We start from the raw sequence: 24,885 nt of genomic DNA on the forward strand, positions 1-24,885 counted from the left end.
GATGTCACCAGCACACCTAATGTTGTCCCCTATTGGTCTAATTTTGTTGACAACCTGAATTAACAACAAATACCTTCTTACGAATAAAGTAAGAGAAATCTCTTTCAAAACTATACATAGATATTATCCTGCTAAGCGATATCTCCTTAGGTTTAAGCTTGTCATGTGTGTTAACAGTTCTTTATGTGGTGTATGTCCAGAAACAATGTTACACCTGTTCTGGCAATGTCCCTACACCATCACTGTCTGGAAAGATCTGTCCCGTTTTATTACTGTTAGACTTATGCTGCGTTCACGTGCTATGGAAAATAGGATATTTTCCACTTGTGAACTGGTATTTACTGGTATTTTAATCAATTTTAGATTGCTTAAGTCATCTGCAACATCAAGAAAATGATTTATCAAAACTCAAAAGGTATAATATGCTGTAGCCTATATTTTCTAGATCATGAATAGTATATATTTTTACCATTCACGACTCTCGCGTGCTCTCCGCCATTTTGAAAAGATCAAAGGTTATCTCATCTCGGCAACTCGTCCATCAAAATATTCTACGAGTTACCCATTGGAAAATACCACATGAGGGGGTGTTCATGTGCATTTTCCACGTCGGCTTTTGGTAATCACCATAATTACTATAGCACATGAACGCAGCATTATTGCTGATTTCTCTTTGTTTTGGAGGGATGTGCTGTTCATGTTAACAAAGGAAAAAAAAACTGAACAAAATATATCTAATTAATCCATTGATAATTTTAGGGAAATATCATATTCACAAAGCCAAATTTAATTCCAAACCTTCCTTTATTGCTTTTGACAAGGAGACTGAACAGTACATCAAATCCATCTATGATTCAAAAGATAAGGAGGCTGCTAAAACCATTCAGTTTAGCTCTATTTTTAATGCATTTATTTGATACTCCCCCTGGCTAATGTTCCTGTCTAATATTTTGTCTTCTGCATTATTGACTTTATTTGTGTGTTTTTACTGTTTGTATCGTAAAAAAAAAAAGAAAAAGAAAAAAATGCTTGCTTCATACGTCACCAGTCACATGAAAATGCCATCTGAAGCAAACACACTGAATCATTCCCGTAGTGAACCACCTGACTCTGCTTTGACAGAGCCAATCCAGTGTTGACAGGTTTAAAACCTGGCGGCTGTATGTCGAAAAAGAGAAGTCCTCCCCAAGTTTGGGCTAGTTCTTTGACATTTCTGCATAGGGCCTACAAATATTTTTACATATGTACTGAATGATATGGAGAAAGACAGAAACTTCAAAAAACCCCAACCAGTTACACAAGCACGTCCTTTTTCAACATAAAAAACCAGTCCAACCAGTTTACAAGTTACAGAGTTCTGCTTCCCACAGATAAACAAGATAAAGCGTTCACACGTGATACTGCCCTGCTAAAAAAAAAAAAAAAAAAAAAAAACTATAGACACTGTTACAGAAATTCTATTGGATTTAATGGTTTTCATGGGAATTTTATTGGTTGTAATGGGAATTAAAGTGATCTCTAATGGAATGTCCCAAACACACTACAAAATAATAATAATAATAATAATAATAATAATAATAATTCTGTAGTGGTTTAAATGGTAAAAGCCAATGGTTCCTATTAATATTTTGATAGAAACAATTAGAATTTCTGTGATGGTTTTAACTTTTCTAAGGTGGTCTGATCTTCTGTCCTTGTCAGAATATATGATCATGAGACATAGGCTAGTCTCTGTAATAAAAACAAAAAAACAATGTTAGTATGGACTTAAACTTCCACAAACCTGTAGAGTGAGTTCAAACATTCCGACACGCAAAGTGAAGCATTCATGGACTAAAAAAACAAACAAACAAAAAAATGTCTCGTTGATCACGTTTTTCTCTGTTAATAATAATACGGGCTCCGGCACTTCATGAGAGATTGCGCTGCGAACTCAATACGCGCTTAGAAGTGTAACCCTTATCTCTTGATGCTGTAACTCTTTGTGAAAATAATGAACTAGTATAGCAAATATAAAGGTTACAGAAGCTTCAGTGTCTAATGTAACAACTGTCCACACTCAATGCCTACCAAATCTATAACACTCGCGGACATTTATGTGTTTAATCCACAATCCATCGAGACCAGCAAGAGATTCTGAGAACGACGGGCGCGGACTGACAACAAGCGTTACTGAGTTTAAAATACTGATAAATTCTCGTCTTAGTGGACAAGACTGTAAGTAAGTTTATTACATTCTCCATTACAGTCATTATTTATAACTTCATATTGTATATTAAGCGAGATTTAAATGTGAAGTTACAGAAGGATGTTCTTCTGCTACTCCGAACAGAAGAAGAATCTGTCAGAAATTACAATCTTTTGAAGTAAAAACAAAAAAACTTTTATTGAGAAAGGGTTATTGAAAACAAAAATGTTTTTGAAAGTTTTCCCCCATTTCCTCTTCCGTGTTAGGCTGTTGTTTGTGTGATGTGAATCGATGTGAAAGTATTTTTGAAGCAGACATTTACAGTAGACAGACAAAAGAAGCCTTGATTGTGTATATATTTTAAATGAAACTGAATATTTCAGTTCATATAGCAATTATTGGTATGACAGTATTTTTTTTTTTATAATTCTGGTTACTTTTATTTAATCAGATATTGTGAACTTGAAGTAATGAGGGACGATTCAACAATTAATAAAGATTGGGTAAATGTGATTGTAAAATGATATTATACTGTAATAGAGAATATAACAAATTGGGTTCAGTTTACCAGCACATTTGTACATTTCTGTTCCCCAATGAATTCATATTTAGAGTCAGTTAAACTCATTAAACAATCAGAAATGTTTAAGAGCATTTGGTTATTTTACATGGCAATATATTTGTTTGTAACTCACTTTATTTGATAGATTGTTTTTGCTGTTGTTGATGATAAATTAATTATTCAATAAGATGTTGTTGATGTGTGTAAATGTTGTGATTTGCAGGTGATGCTGAAGGATTGAGTGTTTTCTGATCAGTTTTCAGGGTCAGTTTAGCTGCAGTATGTCAGAGGAAAGAGGAAAGGACTCTCTCTCTCAGATGAGTCTCTCAGAGAAACACAGGTGAGACTGCGTCTGTTTTCACACTCTCACTTTAAACTCCACTGGACTTTGTGTTTCCCTGTCAATAACACAACTTTAAGCATTGCGCTGTATTTGCAAATCTTAAAGTAACTCTGCAAGTGTCCATAAAGCCCTGTTTGCTCTATAGAAAATATCACAGTTAATAATTTGTTAATAACCTTCTAGACGCTGAATTAATCCAAATAAATTACTTTAGTTTTTAGATCATAAAATTATTTATAGACATTAGAAAACAACTATACACTTAATTTAATTCAATTTCTGCTCTCCATTTCTGTCAATAAACAAACACTTGACATGTTCTCTTAAATTAAAGTATTTTTTAAAATGTTTAATCTCAATCATGTATATTAAAGAAATTGTTAAACTAATGTGAGTCAGTAAATAAAATGATGGTTAACTATAAAACGGTAAATTGTGTGAGTGTGTGTGTTTCTGTGGAGGATTAGATAAAGACAGATGTGTTTCAGACACAGTTGATCCTCCTTTACTAAAGTGTTTTCTCTCTCTCTCTGTTCTTTGTGTCATCAGTGTAAGATCAGGCTCACATGTGTCCAGCTCTGTGTCTCTGAAGAGTGACTGCTCTAAAGGTGATCCACCATTCTTCAGTGAGAAAACACCATCATCTTATAAAAGGTTTTTTGTGTTACTCATTTTTTTTTTCACGTTGACTGTTTAAAAGTTGTATCAGTGAATACCAATCATGAAACATGTTTAGATCAAATGTTTGTCAGAGTATTCACAGCTGATGCTTATTTTCTCTTTCTGTAAAATATCAGTTAGTATTTTATTTTACTAATGTGATTACAGGCTTCAATATGAGACATTAGACTCAGACCTTCAGACTCACAGGAACCACGAGAATTTCAAAGACAGTCTTCTTGGGATCTTCCAGGTAGGAAAACACATTTTATAAATGTTTAATATTTATAACAAACAAATATGTTATTGAACAAAGAAATTTAATTAGGACTTATTTTTCCTTTTAAACACATTTTAGCACAACTTGGTTAGCATGTTATTCTTTTAACTTGATTTTATAATGTACATGTATTATAATCATTGAATAAATAGTGTTGACCAAATGTAGTTGTAAATTTGACTGAAAATATGTTATTCTGTCTTTTCTCTTACTTTTGTTTGTAGGATCTTGAGAGGAAAATATTCACATTTCTGAAGAATGAACTGGAGAAGTTAAAGAAAATATTACAACATGAGAACACAAAACACTTTGTGAAGGACTTTAATGAGAACAGATCCAGTATCAAATCAGCAGCTCTTGATCTCACACTACATTACCTGAGAGAGATGAAGCAAGATGAAGCTGCTGATGCTCTAGAAGGCAAGAGACTCGTGATCATCTGTCTGATTGTCTCTTATAAATGTAGGAGAGAAAATGAAGACTAAAACTATCTATTTTCTGTTCCTGTGTTAAGGTGAGCTGTTCTTCATTCATCAGCTGAAATGTGGCCTAAAGAAGAAGTATCAATGTGTGTTTGAAGGAATTGCAAAGCAAGGTGACTCCACACTCCTGAATAACATCTACACAGATCTCTACATCACTCAGGGTGGCAGTGAACAGGTCAATACTGAACATGAGGTGAGACAGATTGAAGTTGCTTCCAGACGTCATGAAGCACAAGAGATACAGGTTGAATGCACACATTTGTTTGAAGCGCCTGAACAATACGAGGAGATCCGAACTGTACTGACAAAAGGAGTCGCTGGCATCGGGAAATCAGTCTCTGTGCAAAAGTTTGTTCTGGACTGGGCTGAAGGAAAAGAAAATCAAGATATCAGCTTCATATTTCCTCTTCCTTTCAGAGAGATGAACTTAAAGGAGAAAGAAAAACTAAGTTTGATGGACCTTATAACTCAGTTTTTCCCAGAGACAAAAGGACTGAACCTTACAAGAAGGAATCAGTTCAAAGTGCTGTTCATCCTTGATGGACTGGACGAATGTCGCCTTCCTCTGAAGTTTGATTGTAATGAGACGTGGCGTGATGTATCGTCACCAGCCTCTCTGGATGTTCTCCTGACGAACCTCATGAAGGGAAATCTGCTTCCTTCTGCTCTCGTCTGGATCACCAGCAGACCAGCAGCGGCCAGTAAGATTCCTCCTGACTGTATCGACCGGCTGACAGAGATACGAGGATTCAGCGACGCACAAAAGCAAGAGTACTTCAAAAAAAGATTCAAGGATGATATTCAAGCCAACACAATCATAGATCATGTTAAACAATCAAAGAGTCTCTTTATCATGTGCCACATCCCAGTCTTCTGCTGGATTTCAGCCACTGTTCTCCAGAACATTCTGGAGGAGAAGAGAAATAATGATGTGAGAAACACTCAGGCTGATGAGATCTCTAAAACACTGCAGGAATCAAACACTGAAGACACTCCCAAGACTCTGACACAAATGTACACACACTTTCTCCGCTTTCAGATCCAGCAGAGCCGCCGGAAATATGATGGAGAATACACACCAGATGTTTCCTGGGATAAAGATGCCATCCTTTCACTGGGGAAACTGGCATTTCACCAGCTGGAAAGAAACAACCTGATCTTCTATGACACAGACCTGGAAGCCTGTGGTCTTGACGTCTATAAGGCATCAGTGTACTCAGGCATGTGTACCCAGATCTTTAAGGAGGAAACAGGGATCGTACTTGGTACCATGTACTGCTTTGTTCACTTGAGCATTCAAGAGTTTATTGCAGCCCTTTATGCACATCTGTTTCTAGACATCAACAAGACAAGTGTGTTTGATCATGAGTCTACAGAACAGGAAAACAGAAATGAATCCATGATTGATTTTCTCAAGACTGCAGTGGACAAGGCGCTGGAGAGTGACAATGGACACCTGGACCTTTTCCTTCGTTTCGTCCTCGGTCTGTCACTCCAGTCTAATCGACGACTCTTACGAGGTCTGTTGACACAGCGAGACGGCACTGACCGGAGCAACAAGGGGACAGTTCGACGACTCTTACGAGGTCGGTTGACAAAGAAAGACGACACTGACCGGAGGAACAAGGAGATAGTTCAGTACATCAAGCAGAAATTAGCAGATAATCTTCCTGCAGAGAGATCCATCAATCTGTTCTACTGTCTGAATGAACTGAACGACCAAACTCTGGTGAACGAGATTCAGACCCACCTTAGCAAAGGAAGTCTCTCATCTGGTGACCTTTCACCTGCCCAGTGGTCTGCTTTAGTCTTTGTGTTGTTGACATCAGAGGAAGAGCTGGAGGAGTTTGAGCTTCAGAAATTCAAGAAATCAGACGAGTGTCTCATTAGATTATCGGCAGTCATTAAAGCCTCCAGAAGAGCTCAGTAAGTCTTTTATATATTTTGTCATGTTTAGCTCTCATCTGAAAAATGCATTTATCTCTATAAACATGAAGCTATACCTGTAAAGCTGTGTGTGTGTGTGTGTGTGTGTGTAGACAGTTTATCACAATTTAAGACAAAATATTAAATATCTTGTAAAAATGTGTGCATGATTGTTTTGTATCATATGGTACACCAGACTTGTATGACTTGTTATATAGAATTATATTATCAGATACTCATACTTGAGGTAGAAAAAAAATGCATATTTTATTCATATACCGAAACTGGGGGGAAATAATGTAATTTGGTACAGAATAGATGTTATTTATATTGCCAAAACGTAATATGAAATTTTGAAAGGTTATAGATAAAACATTGAGATTTTTATAAAACAGGCTACTAAAATAAAATACCTACATCTCACCACATCATATACTAGTTGTCCCTCAGTTTCTCCCAGTAATTATATATTTAAATGCTTATTTCTATGAGTACTTCTGTAGTTTAAAGGGTTAGTTCGGTATTTTACACTTAAAGCCCTGTTTTAAGATCGTTTCTGATGAAACAGAACGGTTAAGATTGAAATTTTAGGTTTGTGTGTTAGCAGCACCTTCCACCTACACAATGGTTGTCTATGTGCACTGGAACAATCATTCATAAAACGCATTAAACTTTAGTTTACTAAGACGTGAAACTCACCGAGGGGTCTGGGGTGTTCACTGATATGCTCACACAAAAATCACTGCAAAAGATGCTTTCCAACAGGTTTTATTGTAGTTTTTGCAAAAACAGTATTGCAGTAGACATACATTTTAAAAGAAAAAAAACAAAACAAATTAAATGTATTTTGCTATTACATTATATCTTCATACAAAAATAAAAACTTTTGCAACTAAAAAGTGCAAAATGCCAAGCTTTGGCCTGCTTTCAAATACATTTAATTTAAGTTTAAAATAAAACTTAAATACACAGCTTTTATATTTAGCTTTAAAGTGCTATAGTCAGATCAAACAAACAATCATGCTAAATGAAGAACTTAACCACCAGTCAACCTGGTACTTCATACTCTTGTGGGGTGCGCACAGTCTTCACTCGGACACACTCTTCAATCTATTGCTGTATCACCGATGAAATCACAAAATAAAATGCACATAAATGTGTCCCTGCTTGATATAGACTGTAACCACTGATGAACATATTCGGTTTTGATGAGAGAGGAAAAAAACTATATGAGTGCAGATTATAACCTGCAACTTCTGACACGCTTGGCAAAAGATCTAGCACTAGACCATTTAAGAACTCAAACAAAATATGCGGATCGACGCATTCATTTACGGATTGAGCAGAGAGGCTGCACAGTTTGACCAGCGGGCAGCGGCCGCACACCAGTCCGCCGGATGCTGTTGCTAAGAACTTACAATTTATCACTATTATCAGCAGGGACGTGCACAGGAATTTTGAGGGGCAGTTGCTCTGACCTGAAAAAAGGACACCCCCCCCCCCCCCCCCCCAACGGGCTATATGAAGGAATATATTCAGTTGAATTTGCCCCCTTCCAAATTGCCTTATCTGGCCGTGTTTATGTCCAAACGCAATGCCTCATCTTATGGTATTATAATTATTTATAAAGATTGCGAAATGTTTGAGATGAGTCAAATGAGCAAAAGAGTTCTTCATATTGTTGTTTATTGTTTTTTAAATTATTTATTTATTTATTTATTTGAAAAGAAATAATCTGGATTGAATGGAAAAAACTCGAAAAAATAAAAAACACTTAGATTTCGGGAAAAAATACAATTCTTTTTTTTTGCCAATCCTGACCTCCCCCTGGGGCCCTAAGCAAAATTCTGCTAAGGGGCCCTCTACCTGATCTGTGATGCCGTGAGCCATTTAAACCATTTGCCATTGCCACTCAATACCGCCCAATACAATCCTCCCTCCTTTAAACAAAACAGTCAAAGAATAACAACAATATAGAACAGAATGAGGTTCAAACAAACAATATTTACTGAATAAAGCATTTTTATAGAATGTTAAGATAACATTAACATTCACATAAGTGAATATTAACGTAAACATAAACAAGAAGAAAATAATAAAGTACAACCCTGAACTTTGGCTTTTGGGATTAACTTTGGTTCTCTCTACAGCCAGGGTATTTTCGGAATCAGTAGCCTATGATTTTTATTTATTTATTTATTTTTTTATGCATGTTAAAGCAAATCTTGATTTATGGTTATTTACTGAGGGATTTGCGTTCATATTGACCAGAATGTCCATCTAATCATCATTTTAAATTCAATATAGCCTATAAATCAATAGTCAATCAATGTCAAATTGCCAATACATTGGTTTATATCTTGCATAATTAGTGCAGTTGTTTAGAGTTTTTAACTACACTGAGACTAGATAATCAGTGTCTTTATAATGTGTACTTTGATTGGAAGTGCCATCATTTCTCTGGTCTCCACATTTCTGCTTGAAAAATGCGAGTTTCATTTCGTGCACGCGCATATTCCGCAACACACGCGACGCGGTTATGTTTTCCGAGCTGCAGTAAACAAACACTGTTGTTGCACTTTGTCGTTTATCAAAAACAAAACGTAATAAATAATGGTATTTTACTCTCACTTTTGTCGGGCAAAAAGTGATGCAAGAGATGCAATGCCTGCCCAGTGCGACTGTATAATGTAGAGAATAATTACGAAAATGGAGAGAAAATATAAATGGGGCGCATTAAAAGGAAAAGAACGAGATAGTCTTTATGTTTTATTAACATTGTCACCACCCTTGGACTATCCGTGTGTTTTGATTCACCACGTGTTCCCCTCGTCTGAGTTCTCCGCCCTCATCTGTTACCATGGACACTAATCACCTCCCGCACAGCTGACTGTCATTTGTTAATCATCTTCACTGTGTATTTAGTTCCTGCCTGCCTTCACTCCCTTGTCCGGTATTGTTTGTGTTTTACACGCTGTCTTCCTGTCTGCCTGTTCCTGAGTGTCATTTATTAAAACCAGTGTTTATTCTATCTTCCTCCTCGTCTTCCTTGACCCGCCCCGTGACAAACAGGAGCTTACTTGGCTCAACAAGTGACACTTTATTACATATGGTAGCAGAGAGCCCCATGATGAAGAGTCTAGCTCTGCCTCTGCTCATCTTACAAACTACCTGCAAGGTTATTTATTTGGGTAGCATACATATTCTGGTTCACCAGTTCTTTTACGTCATCACGTAATGACGTCAATTCTATCATCCCGGCGGATAAAAATACTTCAAATTAAAGGGCATTTGTAATCACAACTTCAGTTAAATTATAATCATCTTGGATAAGTTTCTTACATTTACATTTTGAAAACGAACCCTGCTGCAGCCTAGGCGATGTGCTAACGCGGATGTTTTACATGTTTTAAATATATAAAATGCATAAATGGTCTTCATCATTTTATTTGTTATTAAATAAACTTACATTTCGCCGATTCGCCCTCTTATTTAAGTCCTGGGTTCACCCGTACTACTGCGTGCTCGTATATCAGCACAGGATCAGCCGGCCGAAAGAAAGTTCTGTTCAGAGACGGTGCTATCACGCATGCGCAGTATCTCCAGCTCATCGGTTCACCGTATCGAACGTGTCCGAAAGAAACAGTTCTCAGTTCTGTACTAGTGATTCAAGAACTGCAACAACCAGTTCTCAACTCGAGAACCATAGCATAGGCCTGTGTGTGCTGACCTGAAACCTGATACAGTCCACAAAACTAAAAAATCGATGCATGTCTGTCTCCAATATAGCCTTCTGTAGCCTATACAGTATATATCATGTTTATAATGTGTTAGCATAACGAATTAAACATGTTTAATTCGTTATTTAACACATTATAAACATTTACTAGTGCACCAAACCTTGGCAAGAGTTTACATCAATGATTTATTGTTACTTAGAAATTAAATGAGCTAGCTGTTCCTGAAAATATTATTTTAGTATAATAATAATAAATGTTTAGTAGTTTGACAGTTTTAGAATCCAATCATTATTTCCAATCGTTAAAATAATACAGTGATACAGTAATGTGATAAACATGTTTCCAAAATGTTTTATTTTGTTACACTTACTGATGTTCAACTAAAGACATGGAAACTAGGGATGAGCGAGTACAGCATTATCTGTATCTGTATCTGTATCTGTATAACCATATGAATTATCTGTATCTGTATCTGTACTCGGACTGGGCGGGGCCTAAACCCGGAAGTGGGTCGGGTAGTCTTGAAATGGGCGGGGCTTTAACCGGTATGTTATTTTAAGCATGCAATTGATATGGGTTGATCAGAAATTGTTATATTTATTGCTGATAAGAAAACTATTTACATGACAGCATCAGCATTGAGCTTCAGATCAATGGTTTTGATCACGATAACAACGAACTACAGAACAAGTTTTGCAACAATGAATACAACACATGTGGTTGCAAATATGAAGTAAAATGTAACGAACAAGAGTTTTCATCTCAACTACGGCTGGGTGATATGGACCAATAGTCATATCCCAATATATTTAGGCTGAATTTCAATATACAAAATATATCCCGATATTTTTTCTGCAAAGTGAGAGCAAATGTTCAGTCAAAGCCAAATATGACATGTCACAAGTAGTTTTATTGAAACATGAACATTTGCAAAATCAAATGAATAAATAATTAACAGGTTTCTTCACCTTAGGGCTGCATGATTATGACAAAAATCTTAATTGCAGATTATTCCCTTGGAATTGTAATTGTGATTTATTAATTGGTTTATTTATTTTGTCAATACAACGTTGGTATGAGCCATTACATTCATTTAAAAAATATAAAAAATAACACAAATAAAAATAGGGGCATTAAGGGGTTAATATAGACATGACAGTTACCTTGGTGAATAGACAATACTGTTAATGAAACATTGAAACTGCTCCTGGTGAATAGAATTAAAATCATACCTGCTTTGTTTTTATTTCGTGTTATTTACAACGCAACAGTGTTGCATGCTCGTTGTTTCTTTTGCACTTTATATACAGTGAGGCGATCCAGCGCGCGCCGCCGCATTTGCGCGTGCAATTGAGTGTGCGCTACGACTAACGTTACAGTATAACGGCTGACAGGACAAAGTCCGTTTTGCTGAGGTGAAAGACTTTATTTCATGTTATAACATAACATGCTTTAATCAAGCACGCAAAGTGGAAAAGGAGTGACTGGGGCGCGGGGAGCAGTGCAGAGAGCTCTGGGTCAGCACTAAGCAGCTTGCTTGGAGCAAGGCGTGCAGCGCAAACTCTAATTACATATCACATTTAAAATATATATTCTTTATATTGATATATCGCTCAGCCCTAATTTCAACATTACTTTTTTTTTCTTTTTTTTTCTTTTTTTTATCCGAGCACAGATATTGACTCGTATTACTCGTATAATATTTGTACTCCTGGAGACTAATATTCGTATAATATTTGTACTCCAAAGTCCTGGAGAGAATAATATTGAATAGGTTGGAACATTTTGTTTTGACATCTGACAATCAGTTTGGCTTCAAACCCAAGCATGGCACTGACATGTGTATTTTTGCCCTGAAGGAGATTTTAGATTTGTATAATAGGCATAATTCAACTATTTTTCTGTGTTTTATTGATGCCTCCTTTGATAGGGTTAACCATGAGAAGCTATTCTACAAATTGTACAACAGAGGGGCCCCTAAATATCTAGTGAGAATCTTGGCCTTCTGGTATGCCCATCAGTCTTTTTTTGTGAAGTGGGGTAATGCTGTGTCTGCCTCATTTAATATAGGTAATGGAGTTAGGCAGGGAAGCATTCTATCTCCCTTTCTCTTTAATATCTATATGGATGATCTATCAAATCTGTTAAACAGCTGTGGGACAGGCTGTAGGGTTGGGGACACTGTTATTAACCACCTAATGTATGCGGATGACTTGGTCATTTTTTGTCCGTATAGTGCTGGTCTCCTACAAATACTAAGGGTCTGTTCCCAATATGGTTTGGACTTTGACATTACTTACAACTCTAAGAAGAGTAATATAATGATTGTTAGAAGCAGGGAGGATAGTAAACTCTCATTTCCTGCATTTTATCTGTCTGGTACTTTACTGAAAGTGTGTGATGAGGTCAAATACACTCTTAAAATGGATGTGTTAAAAACAACACAACCTGTGTTATATCTTAACACATCTGTGTGTTTAGTTAAGGACAACACATTTTGTGTTACTTTTAACTCAACCAGTGTGTTATTGTTCTTAACACGGAGTGTGATTTCACTAAGTTTGCACTTTGAATTAGATTAAAATGTAGCAACTGACAAAATATTGTGTGTAAATAAGTTTTATTTACACTGGTGCACTCTTATAAAATGATTTTGTAAATAACACAACCTGTAAAAAGAGATGTCAAAAATGACACATGCTGTGTAGATTTTAACACATAAAGTGTGTGTGCTTAGGGACAACACATTTTGTGTAGATTTTAACACATGCTGTGTAGATTTTAACACATGTAGTGTGTGTGCTCAGGGACAACACATTTTGTGTAGATTTTAACACATGTTGTGTAGATTTTAACACGTTTTGTAGATTTTAACACATTTAGTGTGTTTGCTCAGGGACAACACATGTTGTGTCAAATTTAACACACAACCTGTGTCGTTTCTTTACACATCTCTGTGTTTATAAGGATTACACATTTTGTGTTACATTTAACACAACTAATGTGTTACACAGCAGCAGTGTGTTGTTGAAACCTTTTACACACTAATGTGTTATAGTAACACAACTTGTGTCAGATATGCGTCACATGTGACTGTAGTCGGAGAGTATTTGCCAGAGTTACTTCCCGTGTGCTTACAAAAGTGTTTGGATGAACACTGACACGTATTGGTAACTTGTGTTTATGTAGTCCAGTGATGTTTAATAGAGTTTGTTTGAACATTTGGATGTTTTAAACATCATTAATCTACATAGACAAGCTCTTATTGAGAATTAACAGAGGTTTGATGTTTCATTTCAGTTTTATTTCAAGTCACCATAATCGTGATTAATGGCTCCTTTATTTGGGCTCTTGACCCTTTACTCTTGTTTTAGTGTTTCTCTGCCTGCTGTAACTGTATTTTAATAAAATACATCTGTTATGGTGACAGAAAATATGATCAGATGATTCTTGATGATGTCATAATCAGCAAGTTATGATCAAGTTTTTGAGTATATGGATGGAGTGCTTTATTTTAATGATTTATTGTTAGTTCTGAAAGTTTTGTGAAACTACATCCAGCAATCAAAAAGTGCAGAATGACAAAAAAAAGTTTAAAGCTACAGCAGAAACCTGTCAAACACAGATATCAAGAATCAGCGTATGGATCTCAATAATGGTGACAAACGAAAAATTCAGGCCGCAATGCATGCTGGGACTTATTCATGAGCTTCATACTAGAGACATGAAGCTTTGCCACCATTGTTGAGAGTCATATGCTGATTCTTGATGTCTGTATTTGACTAGTTTCTGCTGCAGCTTTAAACGTTCTCTAAACATATATTTTTTAAGAATTATAGAATGAGGTAGCATACACCATAATATCATGTAAAACTGAGTATCTGTAATCAAATATAAGTGATCAAATATAAGTTATCTCTTAAACATTAAACTTATCTTGCTATGTTAAAAAAACATCATGTTGAAAACTGATCATTTAATGATCTTTTTCCTCAAGATAATTTCAACTGTTTCAGATGTGCAATAAAAATACACAGAAACAGCCAACAGAGAAACGAATGATAAAGAGTGAAGGGTCAAGAGCCCAAATAAAGCTGCCACTAATCACGATTCTGGTGACATCAAAACAAACATTCAATGAATTGTCTACACAAAACCTGGTAATTCTCAATAAGTGTATCTGTAGACGTCTGACAGAAATAAATTGTTTGTTATAATAAATTAGTTATTAATAACAACTGAAATCAGCATTTGAAAAAACATTGAAACCGAGGCATGATGTGATTGGCTGCCAAAAACACTCATTAATCTGAAGTTTTTTTATGAATTAAGATTTTATTTATTTATTGTAATGTATTGTTTCGTTTATTTTAGAGCTTGTTATGGGATACCATATAAAATATACTACCTCTAATTATGTTCTTAAACACAAACTTCCCTCCTCCACCCATTAAAATTCGATCCAGTTACATTTTAACACACGTTGTGTGTTAAAAACTACACAACTTGTGTCAAAATACCATCAACACATGATGTGTGTTGTTTTTTAACACATCTCTTTTTAGAGTGTACTTGGGACATTATATCACTGATGACCTGTCTGATGATAGGGACATTCATAGACAGTACTGTATGATATATGCACAAGCTAATATGTTGAATCGCAAATTTAATATGTGCTCACTTTCTGTAAAGATTAGACTTTTTAAAGCTTTTTGTACTCCGATGTACACTGCTCACTTGTGGCGGCGTTATAAAAAAAGTAGTCTGCAGAAACTCAAGGTGGCATATAATGATGGGTTGCGGTTGCTGCTTAAATTGCCACGAGGGGGCAGTGCGAGTCAAATGTGTGTAAGTGTTAACGTATCCACATGTCCTGCTGTACTCAGGAATCTCATGTACAAATGTATGTGTAGACTAGCAGAGTCACATAACAGCATCATCAAAACACTAGTGAATCCGGCATTGAGTGCTGTTAGGTTCACTTCTGGTTTGTGGAATCATTGGCGTTTTAGTTTGTATGTTAACATTTGAACACTTTTTTGTATGTATTGCAGAATACTGACTATGTAGTCATTTTATAGAACTCTGTTCTTTTCTCTTCCTTTTTTTCTCTCTCTCTCTCTTTCTTCTTTTTCTTTTTAATGCACTTTGTAATATTATGGTATATGTATAGGGCTATGGACCATCTTGTGTGTCCTGAATAAAGATTATCATTTCATTTCATACTCGACAAAAGTGCTTTATCCGTACCGGATACTCGTTTCAGCCGAGTATCCGGCTCAACTCTAATGGAAACGTACATTTCGTCCCTCAGAAAAAAATGCACGCATGCTCAGCTCATCAACTCATCAGTTCTCAGTATGTCGAACGTGTCCGAAAGAAACAGTTCTCGGTTCTGTACTGGTTATCCGACCGCTGTACCTGTATGTTCGGTAGTACACGCATGCGCAGTATCAGCTGCTCGTGCTCATCACTTCTCTCAGCACCAATATATGTCTCCGTTCAGTGAAGTTTTTGAGTTACTGGAATAAAATGTACTAATGGATATTGGTTTATTTCGATTCGGAGGGACTGTCAGGCATGTCTAAAAGTGAGTAACTTTAGTAACTTGTGGTTTAGCGCTGACGCAAGACGCGAACTGTTTCGAACGATTCAGTCCGATTTAGTGTACTGGTTCGACCGGTTCACTAAAAAGAACCGGTTCAAAAGAACGATTCGTTCACGAACCGGCCATCACTATTATTAACTTTATATTTTAATTTGCTGTTGCATCTGAGTTATATCTATCAGATGAACAAAAATAAACAATAATAAAATGATTTTGGTCATATAATGACATTTATCATTTGAAATTTATGTAATTATACATATACATATATGTGTGTATATATATATATATATATATATATATATATATATATAAACAATAATAAACAATAATAGTTGTTTATGAGATAATTAAGTGATTAATATATATATATATATATATATATATATATATATATATATATAATTTATAATAAAGTTTATTTATAAAATTTATAACATATAATTTATTCTGTTGCTTAGTGTATGACTTAGATTCTGAATAAATGTCCAGAATATTAAAAATAATAGACAGTTTTCTCAAAAGTTGCTTAAAAGGAAAAAAAACCCTTCCTTTAGGCACACACAGACCTCAAGATTCAGTCAATGCTTCTCAACAACGGTGACGAGTAGAATATTGAAGTAGGAAAAGTAAATTTCATCGACAATTCAGATCATAATTTATTCAAAACGCAATGCATGATGGGAGCCATTAATGAGTTGTGATGGGTGGCAACAATGATTAATATCGCCACCACAGTTGAGATAGACAGGCTGATTATTGATCTCTGTGTTTCTAAATAAGCATGAAAGTGATTTGAGCAGAATAATATTTATTAATTATTTTAGGTTAATAGAAAAATGCAGATATGCAGTACAATCACTAAAATCTTGCTAACAAGTTAAGCCAAATCATCTGAAAAGTTTCATTAAAAAGATCACAGCATGATTATGTCAAAACATAACCAACACTATAAGATCAAATATGTCTTATTTGACTGTTATTAATCAATAACAGCAGACACAAAATTTAAAGTGAAAGTATAAGTGTCAAGAGCCCAACTAAAGCAGACACTGATCTCCATAACGGTGGCTTACAATTTGTGATTTTGTCCTTCAGCGATTCTGCTTGTGATCATCAGGTGTCTTCAATAATGCTCAATCACCACTAAATTAATCACTTAATTATCTCATTAACTTTAACACTCATATCGTCCATTTGAAAGCATGTGAAGGTTATTTACTGCTAATCAAGGAACCGGCTTTACTGATTAGATGAGCATAACAATATCGTGCGATATATCGCCCAGCCCTAAGTGAGATTAATCTTGATAAAAAAAATTTAAAAATCCATGCCCACCACTAAGGCATAAAAAAAAAAAAAATTGTTCGGTTCCAGTCTCCGACTGACCCTGTCAATTTATGTGTGACCCAAATTTATTTTATGAGCTTGGGGAAGAAATAATACACATTTAAAATCAGCTTGTGCACAGTAAATTCCCCGGTGTTAAATTTAACACCGCTCGGTGTTTATATGGGAACCACCAGCAGGGTGTTAAAAGTAACACTGATACAGTGTTAAAGTTAATGAGATAATTAAGTGAATAATTGAGTGATGATTGAGCATTATTGAAGACACCTGATGATAACAAGCAGAATCACTGAAGGACAAAATCACAAATTGTAAGTCACCGTTATGGAGATCAGTGTCTGCTTTAGTTGGGCTCTTGACACTTATACTTTCACTTTAACTTTGTTTGTCTGCTTTTATTAATTTATAACAGTCAAATGAACAAAGAAAACAGTGATCTGACATTGTTGGTTATGTTATGACATAATCATGCTGTGATCTGAAAAATCTAACTTTTCAGATGAATTGCCTTAACTTGTTAGTAACAGTTTAGTGATTGTGCAGCATATCCGTATTTTTCTTTTAACCGAAAATATTTAATAACAACTATTCTGATCAAATCACTTTCAACTTTATTTAGAAACACAGACATAAATAGTCAGCCTGTGTATCTCAACCATGGTGACATTATTAATCCTTGTTTCCACCAATCACAACTCATTAATGGCTCCCATCATGCATTGCGGTATGAATAAATTATGATCTGAATTGTCTATGTAATTTACTTTTCCTAATTTAATATTCTGCTCGTCACCATTGTTGAGAAGCATTGACTGAATTTTGAGGTTTATGTGTGCCTATAAGAAGTTTTTTTTTTTTAACAACTTGTAGAAATCCATTATATTATATCTGACATTCTGGATATTTATGTAGAATCTCAGTTATGTTGTGACCTACAAAATGAACCACGAACATATATTTCAAATGAATTTCATAATATGACCAACACCATCATATAAATTGTCTCTTTGTTCATCTGGCAGGTATAACTCAGATGCAACAGCCAATTAAAATGTAAAGTTAATAATAAAAGGGTCAAGAGCCCAACTAAAACAAACACTCACCTCCATAACGGTGACCTGAAAGTTAGGTTTTCTCCTTGTAATTCTGCTTTAGGTGTCTTCAATAATGCTCAATTATCACTCAATTAATCACTTAATTATCTCATTAACTCTAACACTGCCTCAGTGTTACTTTTAACACCCTGCTGGTGGTTCCCATATAAACACCGAGCGGTGTTAAATTTAACACCGGGGAATTTACTGTGTGTGTGTGTAACATGCTGGGACACACAAGGTGGTAGAGTACATGTACAAGTAGGCTATGTTATTGAAAAACAGAGTCGCCTATCCATCGCTACTGTAAAGTAAAATTAAAAATAAATAAATAAATAATAAATAATTTCCTTTCTATCCCTTGCTGCCACTGGAGAAAAAAACAAAAAAATCTACCAACCCATGATCTAAACTGACAACCAACCGTAACCAAACTTTTTTCAAAAAATGTTATGCCTAATATATATATATATATATATGAATCTTTTTTTTTGGAATTCTATTAATCGATTTTCAATCGGTAAAGCTTGAATTGCGATACAAATGTGAATCAGTTTTTGTGCACACCCCTAATATTAAGTGTCCCCAATTAAGAAAGACAGAGGCAACACTGGCAAGAACCTAAACTCTATCACGTGACATAAATAGAGAAAATATCCTATAGCTATAACAGCTTTACACAAATATTTTTTCAAACATGCTTCAATTTGTCTTGGAAATTTGTCACTGTATAAAAAACACTATTGTTGAGGAAATTGTAGTTTTTAAAGGTAAATGTTAGTTTAACTCAGCCTCTTTGCTGTATATGCTGTTTATGTAAAAAATAAGTGGAAAATTTCATTAATATTAGTATATAGAAAATGTATTGTATGTGTTCAATCTAATTCTGTGTTGTGACTTTATTGTAGGTTAAATGATTGTAACTTAACAGACAAAAGCTGTTCATCTCTGGCTGCAGTTCTTGGATCAGACACCAATCTGAAAGAGCTGAACATGAACAATAATAAACTGCAGGATTCAGGAGTGAAGCTGCTCTGCACTGGACTGAAGAATATAAAGTGTAAATTGGAGATACTGAGGTAAGTTGAGCCACAGGAGTCCAGTGTTGTATAAAGTAGAAGTAGAAGTAGAAAAAAAGTAGAAGTCCTGCCATGTGTTTATTCCAGCCATGAACTGATCGACAGTTGATTAGGGCTGATGTCTGTCTCCTGGCTGAAAAACTGCTAATAAGCAAATCCAGGTGATTGGAACAAAATACTGAGGCGGACTTTTACTTTCTGAACCTGGACTTTACTCCTCTGAAGAGAACAGAAAAGGAGATGACACAGTCTTAGATGAAATCACCTGAAGAGAAGACATTAAATCTCTGAAGATCTCAGCAGAGGAGGATTAAACAACTCCACAAACAGCATTACAGCTTCACTTATTACTAACCAGACTGACTTTATTTCTGTCAGACTTCTACAGAAGATTTCATTGAGAATTAACAGAGGTTTAACTCTGTGTTTCATTTGAAGTCACCATACCATCAGAATCTCTGAAGGTGAAAATCGTAATTGGTTACCATTATAGAGATCAGTGTAGAGATCAGAGATCAGTCTTTAGTTGGGCTCTTGAGCCTTAAATTAACTTTAGGTTTTGTTTTGCTGTTGTATCTGAGTTAAAACAGTCAGATGAACAAAGAAAAAAACATACAAACTAATAGTTTTGGTTATATTGTGACAATCGTCATTTGAATTTGGTATTTGTGATTTATTTTGTTGGTTACAGCATAACTGAGATTCTGCACAGATATCCAGAATTTATAATGTAAAGGATTTCTTAAAAGTTGTTAAAAAAAAATCTTTATTGAAGGCACACACAGACCTCAAGATTCAGTCAATGCTTCTCAACAACGGTGACGAGCAGAATATTCAATTAGGAAAAGTAACTTACATAGACAATTCAGATCATAATTTATTCATAATGCATGATGGGAGCCATTAATGAGTTGTGATGGGTGGCAACAAGGATTATGTGGTCACCACGGTTGAGATTCACAGGCTGATTATTGATATCTGTGTTTCTATATAAATGCATTTGAAAGTGATTTGATCAGAATAATTTATATTAAATATTTTGGAATATCAGAAAAATATTGATAGTCATATGCTTTATAATCACTAAAATGCTGCTATCAAGTTAAACCAAATTATATGAAAAGTTTCATTATACAGATCACAGCATGATTATGCCAAAACACAACCTACACTGTCAGATCACACTTTTTTTGTTCATTTGACTGTTATAAATTAATAACAGCAGTCAAACAAAGTTTAAAGTGAAAGTAAAAGTGTCAAGAGCCCAACTAAAGCAGACACTGATCTCCATAACGGTGGCTTACAATTTGTGATTTTGTCCTTCAGTGATTCTGCTTGTGATCATCAGGTGTCTTCAATAATGCTCAATCATCACTAAATTAATCACTTAATTATCTCATTAACTTTAACACTCTTGAGTCTTAATTTAACACTCATATCTGCATCATATCTTCCATCTTAAAGCAGGTGAAGGTGATTTACTACTAATCAAGGAACCGGCTTCACTGATTAGACGCGCATAACAATATTGTGCGATATGTCGCCCAAGCCTAGTTACAGGTTTTGTTTTTTTAAATTAATTTGTCAAAATAATTATTATATTCAAATACCACAGTGAATCAGGCTTTTTCATGATGATTATTAAACCATCACCAGGTAATGTTCTTCACCTGATTCCGTTAAACTTTGTTACTGTAAATGTGTTTGAGAAACATACTGTCACAGCAGACAGAAGAGATCAAATATATAATAAGTGTAAAGAGCCTGTCTAATGGAAACACTAATCACTGTTATGGTGACTTTAAATGAAACCGAGATAAACCTCTGTTAATTTTCAATAAAATCTTCTTAGAAGTCTGACAGAAATAAAGTCAGTCTGGTTAGTAATAAGTGAAGCTGGTAATGCTGTTTGTGGAGTTGTTTAACCCTCCTCTTCTGAGATCTTCAGATTTAATGTCTTCTCTTCAGGTGATTTCATCTGTGTCATCTCCTTTTCTGTTCTCTTCAGAGGAGAAAAGTCCAGGTTCAGAAAGTAAAAGTCCGCCTCAGTATTTTGTTCCAATCACCTGGATTTGCTTATTAGCAGTTTTTCAGCCAGGAGACAGAAATCAGCCCTAATCAACTGTCGATCAGTTCATGGCTGAAAGTAAGACATGGCAGAATTTCTACTTTCTACTTCTACTTTATACAACTCTATGTGGGAGCCCTGGTGGTCTGTGAGTGGTGTGTGCATCTGGCTCCTCCTAAACGGGCATCCTTTACTGTTCTGATCTGACAATCTTTGGTGGTTGCCACCGGGTATTAATTAGCCCTAAGAGCATAATAATCCTTTATACACAAGAACAATAAAATAGCACAATGACAGGATTAATATGGTATACCCACGTTGTAACAAATAAATAAAAGATATTTTTCACAAAAGTTATTTTGCACTTTTGCCTCCGGCATCGCCTTGTCAGTCATCGCACCTCACTCTAGTCATGTGACTCCTGCAGAGTTGTATAAAGTACACTCTTAAAATGGATGTGTTAAAAACAACACAACCTGTGTTATATCTTAACACACCTGTGTGTCTAGTTAAGGACAACACATTTTGTGTTACTTTTAACTCAACCAGTGTGTTATTGTTCTTAACACAGGGAGTGTGATTTCACTAAGTTTGCACTTTGAATTAGATTAAAATGTAGCAACTGAGTTTTATTTATTTATATTTATTTACACTGGTGCACTCTTATAAAATGATTTTGTAAATAACACAACCTGTAAAAAGAGATGTCAAAAATGACACATGCTGTGTAGATTTTAACACATGTAGTGTGTGTGCTTAGGGACAACACATTTTGTGTAGATTTTAACACATGCTGTGTAGATTTTAACACATGTAGTGTGTGTGCTCAGGGACAACACATTTTGTGTAGATTTTAACACATGTTGTGTAGATTTTAACACGTTTTGTAGATTTTAACACATTTAGTGTGTGTGCTCAAGGACAACACATGTTGTGTCAAATTTAACACACAACCTGTGTCGTTTCTTTACACATCTCTGTGTTTATAAGGATTACACATTTTGTGTTACATTTAACACAACTAATGTGTTAGACAGCAGCAGTGTGTTGTTGAAACCTTTTACACACTAATGTGTTATAGTAACACAACTTGTGTCAGATATGCGTCACATGTGACTGTAGTCGGAGAGTATTTGCCAGAGTTACTTCCCGTGTGCTTACAAAAGTGTTTGGATGAACACTGACACGTATTGGTAACTTGTGTTTATGTAGTCCAGTGATGTTTAATAGAGTTTGTTTGAACATTTGGATGTTTTAAACACCATTAATCTACATAGACAAACTCTTATTGAGAATTAATAGAGGTTTGATGTTTCATTTCAATTTTATTTCAAGTCACCAGAATCGTGATTAATGGCTCCTTTATTTGGGCTCTTGACCCTTTACTCTTGTTTTAGTGTTTCTCTGCCTGTTGTAACTGTATTTTAATAAAATACATCTGTTATGGTGATAGAAAATATGATCAGATGATTCTTGATGATGTCATAATCAGCAAGTTATGATCAAGTTTATGAGTATATGGATGGTGTGCTTTATTTTAATGATTTATTGGTAGTTCTGAAAGTTTTGTGAAACTACATCCATCAATCAAAAAGTGCAGAATGACAAAAAAAGTTTAAAGCTACAGCAGAAACCAGTCAAATACAGATATCAAGAATCAGCGTATGGATCTCAATAATGGTGACAAACGAAAAATTTCATGCCGCAATGCATGCTGGGACTTATGGATGAGCTTTATACTAGAGACATGAAGCTTTGCCACCATTGTTGAGAGTCATATGCTGATTCTTGATGTCTGTTTTTGACTAGTTTCTGCTGCAGCTTTAAACTTTCTCTAAACATATTTTTTAAAGAATTATAACATAAGGTAGCGTACATTATAATATCATGTAAACACTGAGTATCTGTAATCAAATATAAGTGATCAAATATAAGTTATCTCTTAAACATTAAACTTCTCTTGCGATGTTAAAAAACATCATGTTGAAAAATGATCATTTAATGATCTTTTTCCTCAAGATAATTTCCTCAAGATAATTTCAACTGTTTCAGATGTGCAATATAAATACACATAAACAGCAAACAGAGAAACGAATGGTAAAGGGTGAAGGGTCAAGAGCCCAAATAAAGCTGCCACTAATCACGATTCTGGTGACATCAAAACAAACATTCAATGAATCGTCAACACAAAACCTGGTAATTCTCAATAAGTGTTTCTGTAGACGTCTGACAGAAATAAATTGTTTGTTATAATAAATTAGTTATCAATAACAAGTGAAATCAGCATTTGAAAAAAACATTGAAACCGAGGCATGATGTGATTGGCTGCCAAAAACACTCATTAATCTGAAGTATTTTTATGAATTAAGATTTTATTTATTTATTGTAATGTATTGTATTATTTATTTTAGAGCTTGTTATGGGATACCATATAAAATATACTACCTCTAATTAGGTTCTTAAACACAAACTTCCCTCCACTCATTAAAATTCTATCCAGTTACATTTTAACACACATTGTGTGTTAAAACCTACACAACTTGTGTCAAAATACCATCAACACATGATGTGTGTTGTTTTTTAACACATCTCTTTTTAGAGTGTAGAAGTAGAAAGTAGAAATTCTGCCATGTCTTACTTTCAGCCATGAACTGATCGACAGTTGATTAGGGCTGATTTCTGTCTCCTGGCTGAAAAACTGCTAATAAGCAAATCCAGGTGATTGGAACAAAATACTGAGGCGGACTTTTACTTTCTGAACCTGGACTTTTCTCCTCTGAAGAGAACAGAAAAGGAGATGACACAGATGAAATCACCTGAAGAGAAGACATTAAATCTGAAGATCTCAGAAGAGGAGGGTTAAACAACTCCACAAACAGCATTACCAGCTTCACTTATTACTAACCAGACTGACTTTATTTCTGTCAGACTTCTAAGAAGATTTTATTGAAAATTAACAGAGGTTTATCTCGGTTTCATTTAAAGTCACCATAACAGTGATTAGTGTTTCCATTAGACAGGCTCTTTACACTTATTATATATTTGATCTCTTCTGTCTGCTGTGACAGTATGTTTCTCAAACACATTTACAGTAACAAAGTTTAACGGAATCAGGTGAAGAACATTACCTGGTGATGGTTTTATAATCATCATGAAAAAGCCTGATTCACTGTGGTATTTGAATATAATAATTATTTTGACAAATTTATTTAAAAAAACAAAACCTGTAACTAGGCTTGGGCGACATATCGCACAATATTGTTATGCGCGTCTAATCAGTGAAGCCGGTTCCTTGATTAGTAGTAAATCACCTTCACCTGCTTTAAGATGGAAGATATGATGCAGATATGAGTGTTAAATTAAGACTCAAGAGTGTTAAAGTTAATGAGATAATTAAGTGATTAATTTAGTGATGATTGAGCATTATTGAAGACACCTGATGATCACAAGCAGAATCACTGAAGGACAAAATCACAAATTGTAAGCCACCGTTATGGAG

At 35.0% G+C, this 24,885-nt stretch overlaps 2 protein-coding genes across 4 annotated transcripts in view; one reads left to right on the forward strand and one right to left on the reverse strand.

Annotated features, from left to right (window-relative positions):
* The window catches only part of LOC148997204 (ribonuclease inhibitor-like), a 361,305-nt gene that overhangs the window by 239,284 nt on the left and 97,136 nt on the right, over positions 1–24,885 (reverse strand). The gene's annotated exons all lie outside the window — the stretch shown is intronic.
* The window catches only part of LOC120488949 (NACHT, LRR and PYD domains-containing protein 3), a 75,870-nt gene that overhangs the window by 22,913 nt on the left and 28,072 nt on the right, over positions 1–24,885 (forward strand). For all 3 annotated transcript variants that reach the window (XM_089121956.1, XM_089121959.1, XM_089121963.1), the window contains exons 2-7: positions 2,974–3,090; positions 3,643–3,747; positions 3,922–4,006; positions 4,258–4,453; positions 4,548–6,444; positions 19,148–19,318. In XM_089121956.1, coding sequence (XP_088978082.1) covers positions 3,032–3,090; positions 3,643–3,747; positions 3,922–4,006; positions 4,258–4,453; positions 4,548–6,444; positions 19,148–19,318 — 2,513 coding nt within the window. In that variant the 5' untranslated portion in view covers positions 2,974–3,031. The remainder of the gene's footprint in view (positions 1–2,973; positions 3,091–3,642; positions 3,748–3,921; positions 4,007–4,257; positions 4,454–4,547; positions 6,445–19,147; positions 19,319–24,885) is intronic.

Source organism: Pimephales promelas, chromosome 2 (assembly GCF_988280905.1).
Source record: "Pimephales promelas chromosome 2, fPimPro1.hap1.1, whole genome shotgun sequence".
NCBI classification, from domain to species: domain Eukaryota; kingdom Metazoa; phylum Chordata; class Actinopteri; order Cypriniformes; family Leuciscidae; genus Pimephales; species Pimephales promelas.